Source organism: Catharus ustulatus, chromosome 1 (genome assembly GCF_009819885.2).
Source record: "Catharus ustulatus isolate bCatUst1 chromosome 1, bCatUst1.pri.v2, whole genome shotgun sequence".
In the NCBI taxonomy this organism is placed as follows: domain Eukaryota; kingdom Metazoa; phylum Chordata; class Aves; order Passeriformes; family Turdidae; genus Catharus; species Catharus ustulatus.
In genome coordinates this window covers 17,250,380-17,272,087 of record NC_046221.1, presented here as the reverse complement: position 1 = coordinate 17,272,087, position 21,708 = coordinate 17,250,380, and the positions used below count along the sequence as shown (strand labels likewise).

The following is a 21,708-nucleotide window of genomic DNA, read 5'->3' as shown; positions in this document are numbered from 1 at the left end:
AAAGAGGCCTCTTGTCCTTATACATATCTGGCTCATGGCTCTTTAGCTTTGGGGTTTCAGAAGTTTATGTTGATGATTTTCCCACAGGGAGGAATTTCATATGGTTTCTTGCCTGTGTGATTGATGACTGGGACGGGATAAGCAGCCACACCTGCTACAGATATATTCACATGGAGAGGCCATGCATGAACTACCTGGTGCCTACTCTGCTTTTGAGAAAGATGTAGAACATAGAAAGCTCTGAAACAGTTCCCCTCCTGTCAGACCTGTCTGAAAACAAAACCCAGGTTCAAATATTATCAGAAAAACGATCAAGACAAATTCAACACAACAAAGTCTCTGATGGAGGTACGTGGTCCCCAGTGCTAACAGAGTTTGGCTGCTTTGTTGCAGTGAATTTGTCAGGGATCTTGCCAAGAAAAGCTAACCAGCATAATTAAAGCCTGCTTCATCTACCACATAGCAGCTGTAGTTATAAAATTCATCCATTTCCAACTTTTGGGTACTTTGTCTTGCAACTTCACCCTGATATTACATTATTACACTTATGTTGGGCTGCTGTGCTGTAGCCGCCTCTGCAACAGGTGTGCTCGGGGCGTGCACGAGATGCGAATTATTTTTAGAGGGCCAGGCAGGTCCCTCGGGTTTCCTCAGGGCAGCGCAGCCACGGGCAGCCCCAAGGACCGCAGCTCCCCCGTGCCAGGCCAGCAGCCTCGCTGGGCACCCGGCGCCGGGTAATCCCTGCAGGACGGCTCAGGGTGGTGGCTGTGACCCGGCTCTGGGGGCGGCCGGCCCGGGATCCCCAGTGGCCGAGGCCGGCCCGGCCGCCGCCGCTGTCCCGCCGGGAGGGAGCCCGGGCCGCCCCGGCTTTGCCCCCGGCGCGCCCTGCCCGGGGCGGGCCGAGCCCTCCCGGCTTTGCCTGCGGGGGATTAGCGGGGCAAAGCGCTCATCCGCCGCTGACCCCGGGGCGGGCCCGCAGCCGGGCCGGGGCCCTCTGCAGGAGGAGGAGGAGGAGGGTGAAGCCGAGGCTCGGTGGCCGAAGGTGGCGCGGCCCCTGCCCCCTCGGCGGGGCTGGCTCTGTGGGCACCGGAGGCTTCGCTGCGGGTAATCCCCGGCCGGGAGCGGCGGGCACGGAAACCCCTGGAGCAGGGGCTCGCCAGGGAGCTGCGCTCCCGGCGGCCACGCCTCGCCGAGGGGCTTCGGGGCGGCCCCCGCGGGATGGTGGCCCGGCCCCCGGGGGGTGGTGCGGGCCGGGCCGGGCCGGTGCCTCTCGCCGCAGCCCCGGCGGGACGGGACGGGCGCGCTCGGCAGGGACGGGCGGGCGGGGGCTGCTGTAGCGGGGAGCTCCCAGCACCGCGGCGTGTGCGGATTGGCTCTTGCGGTCTCTCGTTCAGATGCTTGTTTTCACTTTTTGCGGTTTTTTTTGGGTTTTTTTTGGGGTTTTTTTTGTTTGTTTGTTTGTTTTTGTTTTTGTTTTTTTTTTTACCCTCTTGTGAGTTTCTGGATAAGAAGCGCGTGCGGAGTAGCGGAGTGGTCGGGAGAGATGCCTGGCCCGCGGTGGGGCAGCCGGCGCTCCCGGAGCGCGGGGCTGTGTTGTGACCGTGCCCGTGGCCTCGGCAGGACGCGTGTGCAGCCTGGCCGTGCCCGCTGCATGCTCACACCCGCAACTTACAGCTAATGCTAATGCTAGCAAGTTTCCTTCTTGTCTGCAATGCCTTCCTTGTCTTGCTATCAAGTTACTGTATCGCCTTAATTTCAAGCCCTGACAAAGCTCATTGATACAGCAGCTAAATTAATTTTGAACCACCACTTTTCTGTTGCTAGAAGTTCTGGGAAATACTGAGTGAGCGGGGTCACATCACATTGGTGTTTATGGCTTTATAAAGTTTTACTGTGTTAAAATAGGAAAGTTAAGTGATGCTTTAGCTTTGAAAACCAAGCTATTTGCTAATATATTGATCTAGTGTTTAGTCATTGAAAAATTATTCTCATCACTTGCAGTGCCTCTCTTCTGGGAGCCACAAAATTAGGTGGATATAATTCAGTTCATGGATTGCTAATGTCAGTTCATTACTTTTTGTGGCACAAAGTCCAAATACAATTTGATAAAGAACCATTTCCCCTCTCATTATTAATCTTGTTTCAAGACTGTAATGCCCCTGCAAAAATACTGTCTTTTGGATAGCAATTGACACAAAAATCTTCAGCTATCATTTGTTTACAAAACATCAGAGCTTTAAAAATTGACAACAGTGATTAAATTTGGCATTTTATTTCCTTGTTCTTTTCATACCCTCTTTCTTTAACTAAAGGTTGACTTTAAAAAAAGGTTTGGGTTCTGTACTGGTGTGTTTAAACTCTGAAGGATTGCAATCTAGTGGGTAACCCCTATGCATGAGACTAGATTGAATGTTTACAGCCCTAGCTGATTCTTTAACCTGTCGCTTTAAAAATCCCCTCTGATGGAGTTACCTTAGAACTGTAAACCTCAGTGTGCTGTGTGACTTTGGCTGTTGGGCATGGCAGGGAATGGATGGAAACCAAGGTGGAACCTAATACTGAAGTAGATCCCTTGCATCTATGCCCTCTGAGAACATTCAGAAAGTGAAGAGCTGGAGCCTCCCATGAACAGGGCTGGCCAGTTCAGTCTGCAACAAGTCAAAATGTCAAGATCAGCTGAATAATAATCCTCAGATGAAATGTCAGTGTGGACACCCAATATGCATTTATCAATAGAAGGAGATCAGGTACTGATACCACACAGTACTGCTTCTCTACTGTGTGTAGAAGTTTTACAAAGGTCGAGGAGTCCAGAGGCATCAAATGTCTCTGAAAGCTGTCTGGCTTTGTTGGGAAAGTTGTCACTAGATAACAGTCACCAAAGAAAAAAAGTGGTTTTAGAAATAGAAGAAGCAGTTACCCAGCCTTTCATTAAAAAGTGGCCTCAAAACCAGATCAATTTCTTCTGTGAACAGCCCTAAGATTTTGAATTGTGCCTAGAAGGTATGTTGCCTAAATTGATCACCACTCCTTACCTCCAAATGCTTTACATAACCATTTATTCCTGCATTTACATTAATTTAGGGTTTGGTTGCTGGGTTCAAAGTTTGCTCGGCAATGTCATTTCATGATGTTTGCCTTGTTTGTACAATCATCAATGTCTGAGTTGCCTGACAGCTTTCAGGTGATGAGATGTGGCTAGCTTGCAGTTTCCTGGTTGTAGGATGGAAGCTGATACACATTCTATCAGTTTTCAAGCTAAAACACTTTATTCCATCATTTAAGTAGATGGAATTAATTTAACTTAGCATGGCTGCATCCGAAACAGTGTAACTGGGCTTCTGTTGTAGGCAATGGAAACTTAGCCAGTAGAATCAACAGTGTCTGGAGACTAAGCTGTTTTAGGCTAAGATAAATGCTAAGGTGAGGTGAATCAATTTTTTATTGCTTCAACTGAAACAGAATTATAGCATCTAACTTAGGTTCCAATAGGTGTATTCTACACATCAGCTTAAGTGAAGCCTACCTAAATTGATGTCTCGTGTCTTTCTTACTTGTATAAGCACACAACATGAAAGACATGGACTGACTGAGAAGGTTGTTGATTTTTATTCTTCATCTTCCATAGCTGGGACTCTCTCTGGAAGGCTTCTTGCAGAGGGAAGGACAATTGAAAGCAATGGGAATTACAGTAATTTCATGACTATAAGGCGCACCCTTTTGACTAAAATTTTCCCCCGAACCCAGAAGTGCGCCTTATAGTCCGGTGTGCCTTATATGATGTACAAAGTTGCGACATTTGCCACCCCGGAAGTGTGAGCCGTGAGCCGTGGGGGGAGCTGGAAGTGCCGTGGCAGCCGGGTGGAGGCGTGCCCAGGGGCCCACGGCACTGCCCCTGTCGGGTACAGGCGGGCCCGGGGGCCAATGGCTGCCGGGTTGAGGTGGGGCCTCGGCCAGCAACTGCGTGGGGGGAGCTGGGGCGGAGCCTCACTGCAAAAAAAAGGTGCACCTTATAGTCCGGTGGGCCTTATCTGATCTACAAAGTTGCGAATTTTGGCTACTCCTGGGGGGTGCGCCTTATAGTCCGGTGCGCCTTGTGGTCGTGAAATTGCTGTATATAAAGTAGAAAGTAGTAAGCAAGTTGATGTGCAGTTGAAGAGGATAATTCATCTAGACATATGGAGAGAACAAAAATTATGTAATTATGCAAATTTGTTTTTGTTTTAGAGTGAAATTATAATGCTAAGTGCATTCAGCTTCTGACAAATTAAGTAAAAAAAACCACAGCTTGCAAACCTCCAAACACTTGTCTTTAAGTAATGGCCAAACTAAATAATCTGCTCACACTGAGCTTAGATTTGAGTATAGTTCCCATTCAGATACAGGTTGCATCACCATCGAAATCAGAGACTAGATATTCCCCCAGAACTGAATGGGGGTGATACCTGAATTTTCAGAGCAAAATTTGCTTTCGGAATGATGGCTAAGATAATATACTTCATAAATGAGTCATTATTGCTCTAGCTGAGAATCTGAGCTGCAGTCCATGCTCTTAGTTGAATAATCAAATTATTTGGACATTTATCCAGAATTTGCTGGGTGCTAGTACGATCAAGGGCATATTGTAGCCTCTCACTTTCTGGCTTGTTTTGAGAATTCCATGTGACAGCTTCTAACTTTCTTATTAAGTACTTGTCAGAGTGGAATATCTCACAAAATAAGAAGAGATGTGGTTTGGGATTCGATTGTGCCATTGCATTAAGTATTTGAAGGCCCCATTGTACCTTGTGATCAGTGCCAGACCAAAGAACTTCCAAATTAGATATTGAATAAAGCAATAAAGGGGGTGAAAAAGTGAGGTGAGATGGAGTTATTTATTTGATATAACAAGCTGTCTATTTTTGTTTGTTTTGTTTTTGTTAGGGTGATTACTTTTTCTGGCATCCATTAGGCAAGAGGTTTAACTTTCACAATCTGAAGGAATGTGTTGTGTCACCTTCAGAGAGGTAACAGACCGGATATGCCATGGGTGCCAGTGTTCTTGGCACCTGGCATCTGCCAGTCGTGAATACAGGAAGATGTCTGGCACATTTCAGGGTAGGATGTGTGTAGGAGCTGTCTGGTTAAACGTAAGTAATGTTTGCAATGTGAAGGATAGAGTGATGTGCACAAATTAAACAGAAAACAACCTCAGTAAGTGTATTTTGAACTGAACCGATGAGGTCCTGGTTCCAGTTTTCAAGACCAGAAAGTTGTGGTAGCCAGGAAACAAGATGCTGATGGGAACCTAAAGGCTGCATTGATTGTAGTTAAATGTGAATAGATATCTGCTTTGCTAATCCTGTGTGCTCCCTGTGTGGAGGAAGATGAATGACATGAGGCAAGGGGCTCTCATTTTGTTATCTCTTTAGGGAGAAAATTTGTATGTTTTCAACCAGTTGAGATGAAGGTCCATTCAGAAACTGTTGGGTGGCTGGAGATTTGTAAGAAAGTTGCACAATTAAGTGGTATGAAACAGTGGTGAAAATCTTGGATTAACATATAATATTCTATGTGAAATTCAGACTCCATTGTGCTTTCAACCCAGCTGGCAGTAGAAAAACCAATTGCTTATTCCCACGTGACTGTGTTGTCTCTAATGCTCTGTGGCCTTGACTAAAAAGCCCTCCACAGGGCAATTGGCTTGTGTCTGAAGTTTTGGGTGTGATAAATGTACAGTAATTTCACGACTATAAGGTGCACCAGATTATAAGACGCACTTCTGGGTGTCAGCGAATTTCCAAACTTTTGCTGATATATAAGGTGCACCGGACTATAAGGCGCACTTTTTTTTTGCAGTGAGGATCTGCCGCCGGCTCCCCCCACACGGTTGCTAGCCGAGGCCCCACCTCCACCCGGCAGCCGCGGCGCTGCGGGCCCCCGGGCCCCCCTGCCCCTGGCAGCCACGGGACCCTGGGCACACCTGTACCCGGCGGCCGCAGCTCCGCGGGCCCCCATGCACCCAGCAGCCGCGGGCTCCCGGGCCCCCCTGCACCTGGCAACCATGGCATCATGGGCCCCCGGGCTCGCCAGTACCCGGCAGCCAGGGGCCCCCGGCCCCGCCTCCACCCGGCGGCTGCGGCCCTGCCAGTTCCCCCCGCAGGTCGCGGCTCACACTTCCGGGTTGGCAAATTTCCGAACTTTGTCCATATGTAAGACGCACCGGACTATAAGGCGCACTTCCGGATTCGGGCCAAAATTTTAGTCAAAAGGATGCACCTTATAGTCGTGAAATTGCTGTACTTCACCTAGTTGCCTTGGCAACAGCAAGATAGTCCATACACTGTCTTCTTCAGCAGGCTTCCCCTTCCCTCTCCAAACTGACTAAATACTGAAAAATAGTGGAGAATGCAGTGATCTGCCAGCACAACTGCTGAACAGGGCATCTCTGGGTGTCCATAGTATTTGTCCTGAAGTCTGCTGTTTAGGGTGCATATTTTTGATGGGAAGCAAAAAGTCGCATAGAAATTGCTCATAAGAATTCTCACCCAGTTTTTTCTTATTACTGGCACCAAATCCCCCTCTCAGATAAAAAAAAACCTACCAACCAAAAAAACCCCAAACCTTGTTTTCTTGGAACTCCAAATCTATTTTTTCCTTGCCTTGAATATCCTGAATTTAATTGCTGTGTCAGTCTGTTTGGCTCTCTCAAACTTACAGGACAATGTACTCTGTATTTTAAACTTTGTTTCCTGAGCTCAGTAAGAACTATAACGAACATGACAAAGAGGGGCTCAAGCCCCTTTTGCCTAAGTCAGTCTATCACGTGAATTCATTTATTCACGATTCAAGCCATAAGGTTTCAGAATTTATAACCTATAACTCTTAATTTGTACACCCCCAAGCAAAACCAAAAAATTAAAACCTAGCTGGGGTTTTATTTTATGCTTTTCCCTTCTTCTCTCTCACGGTACAAGTGTTCCCTTTATCACACCAAGCAGCAGGAAGGCCTCAGCAGTCCAGCTCCTGTTGGATTTGCTTCTAAAGCTTTTTGGGTAAGCTGATATTTTATACCTTCCAGCTTGGAGGTTTGGCCTATACCATTTTTTATAAGTGAGCAGATTCTGGGGAAACTGCATCAGGAAAGATGAGAGGAGATAGAGATTTGCCAGTGATAATGGTGTGCAATGGTCGTAATGGCTCCTGAGCTCTTTCAGGCCACCTCTGCCTACCTGGTGCCCTTGCTTTGACTTACTAGCACTGTGCCCAGCATCTATCAGGCCTCACCAGCAGGTTAGCCAAAATCTGAGCAGAAGGTGAGTACTGAACACACCAGAAGTATTTTAAAAAGTTCTTTTCTTCCTAGCTGTTCAAGAGTCCCAGCTTAGAGGTTTGGATCAAGTTATAAATTGTGGTGGCTTTTAAGTAAATTTTTAATGGTGAAGGGTATGATAAATTATCCAGTTGGTTGGGCCTCCAGACATATTCCAGGAGCAGTCAAATTTATTGCTGGAATATGAGGTTAAATCATTATAAGCTTTCACAACTTCACTGAGATGTAATAAAACATTATCCATCATCCAGAATAGAACATTTGAAATCATTCTATTTAATATATATTTTAATAATAGAAGGGGAAACAAAACAATTTATCTGCAGGGACTTGTTCTTAAACTTGGTGAAAGTGAGGAAACATAGTATTCAGTATAATTTATCCAAGTTATGATTTTGAAGCTGTAAATCAAAAAAAGAACTAGGGTGAATATTTTTTCTGTACTAGCACTCTTAAACTATTGAACTAAGTATAACAGATACGGAATACGTATTTTTTGAGTTTGTGGTGACTTTTCTTAAGACTAGATGATGTGCAACCGGTGTGATTTTCAAATGAAAACAAAAGCACATGGCAATTTCTTTAGTACTTTTTCTCTGGTAGCCAAATACACCTGCAGGATCATGTTTCCTTAGCCCTTTAACAGTTCTCATTGTGCCAGTCTCTGCAGACAAATAAGCATTTGATACTGGGAGTCAGTGAATTTCAGCTTCATTCTGTCAATGTATAGGGAGTTAATGAAGCCTGGGAGGCTGTCTGAAGCACCAGGTTACTTCTCAGAGTGTTGTGCTTCGTTTAAAACATCCCTGCAGCAGGGTGGACCCTTGCTTATTTGGAGATTCAAGGTATCTTAGTTCCCTTCTTGGCTCTGGCACAGTCTAAATATGTGAAGCTGTTCTTTGAGCTCCTGTGTCAGAAGTGCTCATCTTTTAAAGGGAGGAATTAAATCTTCCTTTCTTCAGTGCTGTGTATCTCCTGCTGTCTGGGTCAGAAGCTCCTGTGTTATGTTGAGACAGAGCAGGCTCTTAATTTTGATGGAAAATTACATATTCTGTAGAAAATAGCCTTTATATAGACAGACTTCAATATGGTTTGGATGCCTCAGTTCTTATGAAGACAACCATTGATACCTTTTTATCTTTTTCATCTTATTTTAAAAAAATTACTAGTTACAGGTTTAGTATCCAGTAAGATCTTAAACAATTAGTTAGCCTCAATTTAGAAAACGAAAGCTTAGATAGAGAAATTTTGAAATTCTGTCATTTCAGAGCAAGGCTTTGAGATTATGAATTCTCATCCCTTTATCATCCCAAATTTAATTATTGTTTCGTGTAGTCCCCTAATTACAGCAGAGTGCAGAAGCTAATTACAAAGCATTTATATATGAAGTGATTAAAAAAACCCAACAGAATGATTGTATTTGAGCACTACTTTAAAGGCAAGGAAAAAGAAAGTTGTTACTCATTTTTGGGGGGAAGAAATTGCTTTGCCTGAATGTGATGAGATTCCCAAGGCATGGATTAAGATTGGGCATGAGGTGATGCCTTAGGAAGAGACTACAGTCAGTGCCCTGACTGAGCTGAGTCTTTGTTAATCCCATGGGACAGAAAAAAGAAGCACGTTTTGAATCTGGATTGGAAAACTGAGGATATACTTATTACAGCTGTATGTCTCTGGATCTTGATCTTTACTTTGACCTTAACCTGCAGTAGTGTTAAGGGAGATTTCGTTGTATCAGGTAAAATTGAGTCATTGCATTCCCACAGTATTTGGAATCAAGGAGCTGGGCCAATACTGGCTGCAGGACCAAGTACACAACAGACTGCTGCAGGTTTCCTGGTGAATTGTATCTGTCATGGACCAGGGTGCTGGTGTAGCCTGGTCAGTGATGGATACAATTCAATCATTGTAAAAGGTGTTTCTTTTACATTATGTAAACCAGTTGTTAAAGGATGTGCATTGGTAAGCATGTTTTTCATGACTGAGAGTGCATGATTGTCAGAAGACCATAGCATTATGAAAAGATCTGCCGCTTTGATTTGCTTGGTCTTTTGAGATCTGTCATAATTCAAATCCTAAGAGTAGGCCTGTAAAAACAACTGTTCACTATAAGAGTTTGAATTAACCTAAGGGTACTATTTTAAAGAAGTTTTGTGTGGGTTTCTTTCCACTTCTTGCCTGATTCTTAGTAATGGATGTGAATTCTTTAGGATTTTATGAACTTGACTCTCATTCCCCTGTTCCTCCAAAGATCCTGGAGTGACAATATATATTCATTGAAATGCATGGGAAAGCTTCCACTGGCTTCTCTCAAATTTGATTCAGATTGTCATTTGAATTTCCCTTCATTTGATACTGAGTTGACTGCACATACCTTTGTTTGATATTGTGCAATCTACACGATATCCAGTGAAGGGAAATTCAAGTGCAACAGTTCTTATTCATTATGCTATGTGTTCCTGCACACTATATGCAAAAACATTTCTAGTGTTTGAGGCTGGAATGTGTATTTCTCTTCGCATTTCTAGGAATTGAATTGCTGTTGAGTGAACCATTTGTTGAGTGAACATCTCTTTTTCCTAGGAGCCATCATTTGAGATGCTTCCGTTGACTGGGAAAACAATAATATTTGATAGCTTTCCTGATCCTTCAGATACCTGGGAAATAATTGAGACTATTGGCAAAGGAACCTATGGAAAAGTTTTCAAGGTGTTAAATAAGAAAAATGGCAGCAAAGCAGCAGTCAAAATTTTGGATCCTGTTCATGTAAGTTACTTAAATTGCTTGGTTAATTGTGAGTTTATGTAGTTTTTTTTTCTCTTAATCTTTGTTGATAATTTGTATGAGAAGTGACAGTGAAATAAACTATTTCAGCCTGCTACATATCAGGCTAGCTATCAGTGCATTTTTCTTATCATAAGTGATCCGGAAGTGGTTGCTTATGGTAAAAGTCAGAAATATACCTAAACTTCGTTACTTTTACTTTGTTACCCCATTTCTCTTATTTTCAGAAGCAGAGCTGATTATTTTCCTTTTCAGTACTAGGAGTCCTAGCTTATTCTATTTTTACTCTTCTTCCCTTTCCTTGTTTTAAGTTTTTGACATCCCAGCCAGTGAGGAAGCTTTGTACTTCTGAGTACTTCAGCTGTACCTTCAAGCATCTGAGTACACTCTTGTAGCTGAGTTACATGCTATGAATGATACTTCAAAAATAACAGAGCATACTTTATTGTTACTGTTCATTCTGTGTGTTCAGAATGTGCCAAAATATGTAGGTCTCACAGAGGAATCCATCTTTTCAAATGGAAAATGCAAAGGGATTAGCTCTACACACAAGGCACCTGGCAACTGGGAGGTAGAAACATGAAGTTGTAGAACATGGTTTTGTTCTCAATATCTGACATTTGTTGGGTGGCAGACTAATGCTCAAAGAGTAAGGAAGAACACTAGTCTGCTTTGTAAAGGCACACCCCACTGACTTCAGTGGTGCTGCACTTGGGGCTTTTCTAGAGAACAAAACATGGGACAGCAGCTGTTCTTAATTTAGAGACCTTTTTAAGTTCATCTTCTGCACTCCCAGTATAGGTTTGTGAGGTGTGTGCTTCCATGGCATGACCTGTGGGCAGGAATGGGTGAGCATGCCATGCTGTGTGAATCCTACGGGTCTGGAGCTGCACAGCCACACAGGGCTCCTCTACCGCTGCAACCACGCAGTGTCAGATTATGATCCCAAAGACACAAAAGTCTGTGAAATATGTTGGTGAAAATTTAGTGTCTTCCATTATCTTTGCTGTTTCTTGCTGATCTGCTTTTTATTTCAGCATGCTTTCAAAGCAACAAAAGGGTGCTCATCTCAATTCAGTACCACAACCTCTTCCAAAGTAAACATAACTTGCCAAGTGATAAGCATCTTGATGAGTTCAAATGTATTGGTAACTATTTTTGATTCTATTGCTTTCTGTAAATAAGGTTCTTGTGCTTACAATAGGCATGACTACCTTGCCATTGGTGTTCATCTAAATGCTTGTTTGGCAGGAAATGCTTTTGCTTTCCTATCTTCAGAAGTTATCAGAAGTGATTCTTAAGTGGCAGCTGGCTATGGCAGGAATTCCCAAAGGAGTCAGTGGAACTTTCAATGTTCTGTACACTTTGGAGGTTGCAGAAAAAGATTAAAGGATGATGACAGGAAGAAAAAAGAAATAGTAAAGCTGATGCTAGAGGAAAGAGAAATAGATTAACTAGGAAAAAGGAATAGAATGTAAAGGAGATGTAAGAAATAGAATGGATAAAGATACAAGAAATTGAAGATGGACAAATGTATAACTGATGAAACAGGTTCCTTATTTTAATGAAAGAATGGCAATAGGGCAGTGAACATCACACTTCCAAGACTTTACTCTTAACTAAATATTTTAGCCTATTTTTTCTAAGAACACTATTCTTCTTTGGCCTCTTCTATTTACAGGGTGTCTGGAGTAGCTACTGTACCTCCATGTTATTGCTAAAATGACATCCTGTATTGGAAATAAAGTGAAAGCAATAAATGAATTCTTTTTATTTAAACTGAAAGTATTATTAATGGCTGCAGAGGGAGCCATTGCAATGAAGAAAAAATACTTTATGTATTTTCTTCTTTACATTTTACATTTCTTTGTCTTTGGAGATCGTTTCAGAATTGTGCCTCTTGAGAGGTAGACTAGAAACAAAGCAGACGAAATGTGGTTTGGTTTAACTGGTATTTCAAAATTAAACAGGGAACCTACATTACCATGGGTGATATAAGACTGAAATAAGCATTTAATATTTAATCCTTTAGAGCAAAGACTCTTTTTGCAGGATAAGAGCTCAGCTTTTTGAAACTGAAACAGGAAGGTAAAGGTATTGAAATGAGAATATATGAAGATAAAACTGAGAATGCTTAGTCTTGTCCTCAGGTCTATAAGTAAATACCATTGCACTGTAGAACTTTTGGCCAAATTATCCTGTAGATAGGATGAAAATTTTTAGCCTGCCATTTCTAATACAATTCTTTTATGAAGGTAAATATGCTAAATTCAACCAAATCTTTCAAGTTATTTTCCTTCATGAAATACCGAGGAATATATTTCTTTTTAGTAGGCACAGAATGAATGTCCTAGTCATTTAATTTCTCCTTATAATTGTAAACATCTCAGAAAATCTGAGTAACCCTCAGGAGACAGAAATCTCTATTTATTCACAGTAGGACAGTGGGCTAATTTCTCCAAGGCAGTCAAAACTATTGTATGCTTTGTTTTTAATTTCTTGGCTTTTGGCTGTATTATTTTCTTTCTTTTATTTTTGCCAGATGCATTTTCTGTCTTCATCCCTGCTTTCATTCTTTCCATTCTCTGCCACCTTCAGTATTTTGGTTATTTCTTCCTTGTATTTTTTTTTCTATATTCTCTGTTGTTCTTATGGGAAAATTACATTAAAGTGAGTTCCTCCTTTTTTAGAAAGAGAAAAATTCCTAGTTTTTTTCAGTTGCTCCAATAACAAGATCTCTAAAATCCTTCCTTGTGAGAAGACTTATCCTGATAACCTTAATATGAAAGTTTAATGACCTGATTAATGAAGATACTGGTGACAGAGGGAATTCTTGGAGACTAGTCAAGCTAGTCTCAAGACAAAAAGCTCGTGTGAGGAACTTGAATAGGGTGTTGGAGAGACCTGTATAAGAAACAAGTGAGCAAAGTGCAATTGGGGCAGGTGTGTTGAACAGAATAAGGAGGATCATTCACTGGAAATACAAAACATCCCCTTTCTCTGCCATGGTCACTTCTATTTGGCTTTGCTGAGACAGGTTTTTGGCACAGAGTAGATGCTTTTCACTGATATGAAATCCATTCATATGAAAAGTGCAGTTCATAAGGGAGCCGCCTTCTAGAATGGATTTTTCACTGCTTTTTGTGTAGTTATAAGTAAAAAATTGTATTAAAAATGTTTTAAATCTGACACTAGTATGTTAACATTTTTTTGAGATCTAAACAATGAGGGGGAAATGCAGATATTTGCAGATATTTTGCCTTTATCTGTTGTCAGGAGGGATTGAATATTTTGTCAGCATGACTCAAATGCAGTGTAATCATCATCCCTCAATGAGCAATTCCAGTGCACAGGTGGGAAAGGTTTACCTGAGTCATCTAATGCCTGCTAAAGCCTGCCAATGCCTGCATCCATTTTTGGTGTGAAGGGATTTGCACAGCTCCCAGTGCATCTGTTGGCAAAACTGGTCCTCATATCTCACCTCCAAAAGGATTTCCCTCACTAAGAAACCCAAGGTCTGTAATTAGAGTGTGACAAAAAGCCATGATTATTATAGTTCAGTGGCAGAACCCAGAGAGACCATGGATGTCACCAGCTTCTATGACAGTAGAAAATGAGAAGAATTCCCAGATAATTCTAGAAAGTGGGATGGCAGATGAATAAGATCTGGCTGTATTCATACTTGTTCATGCACAGAGAGATGGAGAGGTAGTTCCAACTGCACCATTTCTAACTGGGGTTACCATTAAGACTAAAGCAGTAACATGTAATTTCCCAAGGCATCTGCATGCCTACCTACTTGTGGATTGCACTGGCTTTGCCTTGACATCACAGAATAGTTAAGGTTGGAAAGGACCAGTGGTGGGGTCATGCAGTCTAACCTCCCTGCTCAAGCAGGGTCTTTCTAGAGCACATGGCACAGGATTATATCTGGAGATTTCTTGAATCTCTCCAGAGAGGGACACTCGACAACCTCTCTGGGCAGCCTGTTCCTGTTCTGTCACCCATGCTGTAAAGAATTTCTCCTTCATATTCAGGTAGAACTTCCTGTGCATCAGTTTCTGGCCATTGCCTCTCATCCTGTTGCTTTGTCATACCCCATGTGTTCATTTGTCAAAATTGATAAAGACAATATAAAATTTTTTAAAATAACTGTTTTGTAAACAGAACCAAGATTTGTAGTTCTCTAAATGGTATATTCATGTTCTATTTGTTTTTTTTTTTTTCTTTGTATTGCTTCAAACTACATTTGAATTTACAGAGAATACTTTGTGGGGGTTTTTTTAATGTCTATCATTATTTATTTGTTAATTGCTATGTATTTCTCATTTGTGATACTAGGATATTGATGAAGAAATTGAAGCTGAGTACAACATTTTGAAAGCTCTCTCTGATCATCCCAATGTAGTCAAATTCTACGGCATGTACTATAAGAAAGATGTGAAAAATGGAGACCAGCTTTGGCTAGTTCTTGAGGTAATTAAAATAGAAAAATAGGAGGCTTATTTCAGTTGGTATTCCCTTGTTGAGTATAAACTCAATTAATGAGATGCAAGTGATTTGTGTAATTCTTTTTAAGAGTGGTTGCATGCAAAGTGATAAATGCTGTTGTTTAGTCTTTTTACCGTTCTGATTGAATTGTTTTGCATTATCTTGATATTACACTGATAGTCCTGTGCCTTCAGAATTAGGATATAAATTCTAATAAACTCATAGGATTTGCTACCTAAAATCTTTATTTTGTGAAAGGCTTGCCATGGGAATCTTCTTGTAGTAGCATATCTTTAAATATCACTAACATATGACATAGCAGTTAAAAAACACTGTATGGTGATTTTTTCCCAAATGAAATTATATAAATTATTTAACTGAATTCCTTTTCTTCTGTGGGACATAAATGCACAAATAGATAAATAAGCCAATAAAAACAGCTACTGCCCAAATGCTGTTGACAGTAGGATTTCCTCAAATTAAATTCAGAGCAAGGTGTGTTTATCTTTAGTTTTGAGTAATCTGTGAGCAAAGAGCTTGTTCATTACAGTTTCTATAGATTCAGCCTGGTCTGTAAAAACTTCCTCTTGTATCCAGAAGAAAATGAAGAATAGCTCTGACAGGAATAGTGTGCTTTTCCTAAGAATCAAGACTTTGCTGTCATTTGATCAGGGTTTAATAAGGTTGAGATTGAAGAATTGGTATTATTTTATGATTTGTCAGCTAAGGAAATACAAATCTCCTACCAAATATCTCAATGATACAATGGCATCAAATTCTAGAAACAAGCTATCAGTAATGCCTAAGTTCTAAAAAAATCTACTCCAAATTCTTACGTGTTCCATTGGAAGATGTTTTTAGGAATGATTTGCATGGAAAATCATAACAAATTATTAGGTTAGACTGAATCAAAAGCTGTCAGGTCTTTGTGCAGTAAGCATCTTGGGAAATCCAGCTTCCATTGTGTCTGCTGGGCATTGGAAGCTCCCATCTGTGAAACTTCTGACCTGTAAAGGATGGATGCCAAGCAGCCAGGCTGAAACAGACTGGGAGGAAACAGTCAGTTGTTTATATTTTAACTTTTATATTTCACGTGGAATGATGTTCTTTATGTGAAAAACATGAGCCTACATTTGGAGTATGTTTTATAAGTACAGTAAATTCACGAATACAAGCCGCACTGAGTATAAGCCGCATCTCTGGGTGTTGGCAAATATTTCGGTTTTTGTCCATAGATAAGCCGCACACGAATATAAGCCGCTCTGTCGTTCGCAGCGAGGACCCGCGTGCAATTAGTAACAGAACCGCGGGAGGGCGGGGTTTACTGGCTGAGCTAAGGCTGTGCAGGCTCGGCCCGCTAGGGGCCGCTGACGGGGCCAGGTGGTCGAGCCCGGTGCTGCCGCTCGGGGCCGCCTCCCGCTGCCCCTGGGCTCGGTCACCCCGGGTCGGCGCTGCCCCACGGTGGGAGGCAGGGACGGAGCTTCCCCCGCTCCTACGGCAGCGGCGGCGGGCGGGGACGGAGCTTTCCCGCGCCCGTGGCGCCGGCGGCGGGCGCGGACAAAGCACCCCGCCTCCTCCCCGAGCCGCGGCAATGGCGGCGCACGCTTCCCGCCCCCCCCCGAGCCGCGGCAATGGCGGCGCGCACTTCCCCCCCCTCCCCGGGCCGCGGCAATGGCTGCGCAGGGCTCCCGCCGGCTCCCCGAGACGCGGCAATGGCGGCGCGCACTTCCCCCCGCCCTCCCCGGGCCGCGGCAATGGCGGCGCGGGGCTCCCGCCGGCTCCCCGAGACGCGGCAATGGCGGCGCGCACTTCCCCCCCCCCCCTCCCTGGGCCGCGGCAATGGCTGCGCAGGGCTCCCGTCGGCTCCCCGGGCCGCGGCAATGGCGGTGCCCCCCCTCCGTCGGCTCCCCGGGCCGCGGCAATGGCGGCGCCCCCCCCCCCGTCGGCTCCCCGGGCCGCGGCAATGGTGGCGCCCCCCCCCCCCCCGTCGGCTCCCCGAGCCGCGGCAATGGCGGCGCCCCCCCCCCCCGTCGGCTCCCTGGGCCGCGGCAATGGCGGCGCGGCCCCCCCGCGTCCTCCCCGAGCCGCGGCAATGGCGGCGCCCCCCCCCCCGTCGGCTCCCGGGGCCGCGGCAATGGCGGCGCCCCCCCCGTCGGCTCCCCGGGCCGCGGCAATGGCGGCGCCCCCCACCGTCGGCTCCCCGGGCCGCGGCAATGGCGGCGCCTCCCCCCCGTCGGCTCCCGGGGCCGCGGCAATGGCGGCGCCCCCCGCCCCCCCCCCCCCACCTCTCCTCCCCGAACCGCGGCAATGGTGGCGCCTCCCCCCCCCTCCTCCCCTGGGCTGCAGCAGAGGAGGAAAGAGAGCTCTCCCGCCTCTCTCCCCGCCCCCCGTGCTGCTTGCAGGGAGCCAGGGCAACATGGTAACACTGTAACAATTGCGAAATGCCGGCTTTTACTGGCCGGTGCTTGGCTCGGCACCCTGGCTGGCACGTCTGGGGTTGTAAATGTCAGAAAATTATTAATATATTAGCCGCACCCGACTATTAGCCGCACTTCCGGGTTTCCACCAAAATTTTTGTCAAATTGCTGCGGCTTGTATTCGTGAAATTACTGTACTCTTTTTATACCATACTGTACATGGTGCAAGTATGGAGTATGTGGAACAGTCTTGGGTGCTTTCTGTCACTGCACATCTAGATCTATGAATGCAATGGATTTCAGTTGGTGTGTGCAGATATACATAAGTAGGAAAAATATTTCTGTATTGACTTTGGTGAAACTTTTCTATTAATAATAGTGTTTGTGAAAGAAAACTGTCATAAAACAGATTTCTCTATTCAAGTGGCACCTTTTTATAAGCTTGTGTGCAGCTTTACAGGGCTGTTGCAGTTTGCTTTTCATTGCAGCTATTATGTGTCCTGCAGTTTATTAGAACTAATATCTTTTCATCATCTCCATTTGGTGTTCTTTGATGGGATCCATGGGCAGGACAATTTGGAGAGAAAGTTTCTCAAATTCTACTGGGAATGGGTTGTGATACATGGTAAAACTCGGTATTTAGTAATGCCTTTAGAATCACCAGTGCAGGTTACCAACAAATTTATTCACTGAAGTGTTTGAATACATATATTTAGATGTTTGGGTTTGGGTTTTTTTTCCTAGAGGAAAAAATCTTCAGCTTTTTAAGATGCATGTATTGTATGTAATGTGTTTTTAAGAAAACTACCTGGAAATGAAAGTGAAACAAGAAAATGTCTGTACAGAATGATGGTACTCTTGATGCTCAGTTCAGAAATTCCTTTCTCTCTGTAGGCCATGCTCAGATAAGCTGAACATCTGCACCTCCTTGGATGTTCTAATCACATTTATAATATAGAACATTGCAGGAGGGAGGATTCCTGCCAGGTGCATTAAGCTTTGCTCTGTGTGTTTAGAGATGCAGGCAGGAGGAACTGTCCTAGTGAGTCTGTGTTGGAAAGAAATCCCATATTTGGGATGAATCAGCAATTTGATGTCAACAGACCACATCGTGATGGCACGGCAGAGGCCGAGTGTGCTGTAGCCCATTTTTTTCTGCTCTAGATGTTAGTTCAGAAGAGAAAATATCTGAGATAGTTGGACATCATCTGATGGAAGATAGAGCAGGTGAGCATGTAGATCCAGTGGGGAGATATTGGTGGGGAGAACAAATGGCACAGCCCTTGCCTGGTGCAAGGAACAACCTAGGCAAGAAAGAATAAAGGCTGAAAAGCCACAGCAAGGTAGGTGGTAGTTATTATGCAGCTTTTACTTGCTGCTGTAAACCAGAATCATAATGCAACGTATTTCTATAGTTCACTTCTTAGAGATCAGGTAGAACTTTAAGAAGCATCTCAGTCCATTTTCAAAAGATGTAAAGTTATGCATACCCTTTTTGAGATGAATTTGTGTGAGTCACGTAAGTATGCTAGTGTATTTTAAGTCATCAATATATTTTTTTAGGAAATAGAGAGAACATGCATTATTTTTATAGTAAATACTTATTTAATGGGTTAAAAGTTACCTTTTTAGGGAAAAAACTTTGGAAGAAGTGTCATTCCACCCAAAAATACAGTTTTATAATATCAAAGCGTGTTGTAGAAACCTCTCATTTCTGGAGAGGTAGAGGGAATTGCCAAGAAATGGTACAGAAATACATCCCTTTCACTCATCTGAATGTCAAGAAGACTGACAAATATTCTTTTTAGGTGTTTGTTTTTTTCCCCAATGTGTTTACATGTACATTTCAGGAACATTTGCAGTGTCCTGCTGAGTTAGGCCAATGGTCCATGTAGCTCAACTTTCTGTGTACTGTGGTGGAACTAGAAGATGCTATTTAGGAAGAATCTGTTGTCCAGTTTTTGCAGTCCATTTCCCTCGTGTTTTCCAACCACCATGATTGCTGGATTACAGATGTCCCAGACTATTCCATTTAGTATCCATTTATGGACACACTAAACCTGATGGTATAGGCATGCTCTACAGTCTCCCCTTACAAGGATACAGGTTGAATTTTTGCATCATTATTATATGCTGATTTCTATTTGTATAATATTCCACATAGAAGAATATGGTGTTTTCAATGCCGTGAAAATGTTTCTAAATCTAATTATATTTCAGTGTGAAGAAATTTGGACTCCAACTCATTTGAGAAGGAGAAATATGTTACAGTTTCTAGTGGATTTCAGGCTCTATTTTCTAACTAGCTCTGTTGTTAAAAAGTACCTGCAGAGTAGTTGATGCAATTTGTACAGATACTGGTTATGCATAGTCCAGACTGAGTGAACCTGATACATCTTTGTTCTCATGAAGAAATTTGTCTTGATCTAGTGTAAACTTCATCAGAGAAATCATATGGGAGGGTAGAGTAGCTTGTGCTTGGAATCTGTTTACCTGAAGAGGTGTCATTTTAGCCTTTCCCTCAACTTTTTAACATGGGAAAAATCATTAAATAAATTGATAGTTTGTGTAATTCTGGCAAAGTGGTATACTTTGAGTTTCATCTTCTAAATGTTTTTTGTGATGCTAATTGAACCTGCTAACCAGGTTGATGGTGTTGAGTGATAACTCAAAAGAATTACAGAAATATTGTCATGATGGATTATTGTGATTCAGTTGGCAGCTATGTTTGCTGATTTAAAATTTACCTGAAGTGATTCATATTTTTAACCTAACCTTTGATCATTTAAAGTTAACATTAGGAGGGAAAAAGTGGAATGTACAAATGTCTAAATTACTTTTTTAAGTCCTTGGGATGCTTTTATTTATGATGGGGGTTTTTTTCAGAAAGAAGAAAAAAATCTTAAACCCAGTAAGTAGAAGCTCTCAGGAGTTTGAGTTAAACTAGGATACAGAAAACTAGTGCATCAGTTCACCTGCCACTCTTTCTGCAAGCATAGACAATTTGAAAACCCATGATTAATCAGAGTATGGATATTATAACAATTGTAAGGTTACTACCATATGGAAAAAAGGAATAAAATGACAGAATATCAAACTGCCAGCCTGCTATACCAGGGTTATTGTCAGTCCATTACTGCTAGTTTACTTCCAGTGGCTTGCCGAAATGCTTGTAGCAGATTAAGAGCTGAGAGAGAACCAGTCAACAGACTGTTGCTGTGTTATGGGTGCAGAGTAGCCCACCAGTGCAACTCCTGCCCAGTCACCAATCACAAGGGCAGTTGCCTTTGGTGAGGTGTTTAAATTAAATGAGAATTGTAACTAGCTGAGATCCCTGATAAAACTCCTTTCTGGTTTTATGGATATTATTTAGAAGAACTACCATTCTTGAGTTTGCCTGGAGATGGAGAATCCAGCACAATGTGTAGAGTATCTATTGTTCACTCCTTTCCTGCCAGAAAAGTGACTCTTCATTGCAGAGAGCTTTCTTCGAAGGTTTAAGCCAATAGACCAAATGGCTTTGGAAAAAGACAACTGATGGATAACAGAAGTCAGTTGGGATCCCAATCAGCAGTAAGCATTTGTCAGCACTGTAGTACAGGAGAGTTATTAGGGAGGATTTGAAGGAGGATGATGCTATGGTTTTCTGGTTTGTTTTAGCTGCTCCCTCAAAGCAGAATGGAAAACATGCCTACAGATACCCAGTAATGGATGCCAGCACTGTGAGCTGATCAAGGATAGAAGTAGATCTCTTGTTGCATGGGAAATGGTATTAGAACTGCTGTGGGCTTTGACAGTAAAAGCATCCAGCTTAGGTTTGATGTGATTGAGTAAGCCAGTGTGAGGGTTCTAAGGAATAATGGCATGGTTAGAGATCAGTACTCACTACAGCCAAGAGAAGAAGGTGTTGCAAGAACAGCTATGTAAAACTAGAAATGCTGAACAATACAGGTACAGTGCTGCATCTGACCTGGAGTGAGTCTGCTGTGCTGTTGCACTGTTGTATCTGCTCTTTGGAGAGAGAAATTTAGGAAATCAGATGCTTCCAGGTGTTTGCAAATCTAACTGTGGTCACAAAGAGAGTCTTAGAGTTCATGGAATATTTATAAACTTTCCTCACAGGTTCATAAATGAACAGTGACAGCATAATTTACATTTGTGCCAGAGAAAAATGAGTATAGTTAATGCCCAAATTTTGTGTGGTTGATAATTTTGGATGCTTCACTGACCTACTGTATGTGAAAGAATTTCTGTTCATGTTGCCTTTTAAACACTGCATGTGATTCTAATAGATGGGGAAACTCACAGAAGTGCATCCTGCTTATTTAAACAACAACAACAAAAATCCTCTGCTCTGTTATATAATGTCCTATCTATGGAGTATGTTCATGTAAAGAAATAACAGTCTCAGCAAGTCTAGTTGCTGAGAGGATGGGAGAAGATAAAAAACTAAATACCACCTTGCTCCCCACCCTCCCTGAAAAAACCCAATGAACTAAAACAAACTCAGACTAACCACAACAGATGCTTTGACTTTTACAATTGTCTCAGTTTTTGCAGTAAATGTCAGTATATTTGCTCATTTAATTTTGACACATTAGTTTTGATTTTCTAAGCTATATGGGGGGGCGGGAGACAGATAACTTCTGTGTATTAGGTAAATAGAACAATATTTTTTTTAATCTCTTTTGTCTAGATAATCTT

The 21,708-nt window shown here is 42.9% G+C and overlaps 1 protein-coding gene across 3 annotated transcripts in view; it reads left to right on the top strand.

Moving 5' to 3' along the window:
• The first annotated feature begins 707 nt into the window (after positions 1-707).
• The window catches only part of MYO3A (myosin IIIA), a 120,424-nt gene continuing 99,423 nt past the window's right edge, over positions 708-21,708 (top strand). For 2 of the 3 annotated variants that reach the window (XM_033066273.1, XM_033066259.1), the window contains exons 1-3: positions 1,023-1,104; positions 9,896-10,078; positions 14,438-14,572. In XM_033066273.1, coding sequence (XP_032922164.1) covers positions 9,911-10,078; positions 14,438-14,572 — 303 coding nt within the window. In that variant the 5' untranslated portion in view covers positions 1,023-1,104; positions 9,896-9,910. Of the gene's footprint in view, positions 735-1,022; positions 1,105-9,895; positions 10,079-14,437; positions 14,573-21,708 lie in introns of those variants that run through there. The other variant, XM_033066264.1, reaches the window with a different exon arrangement.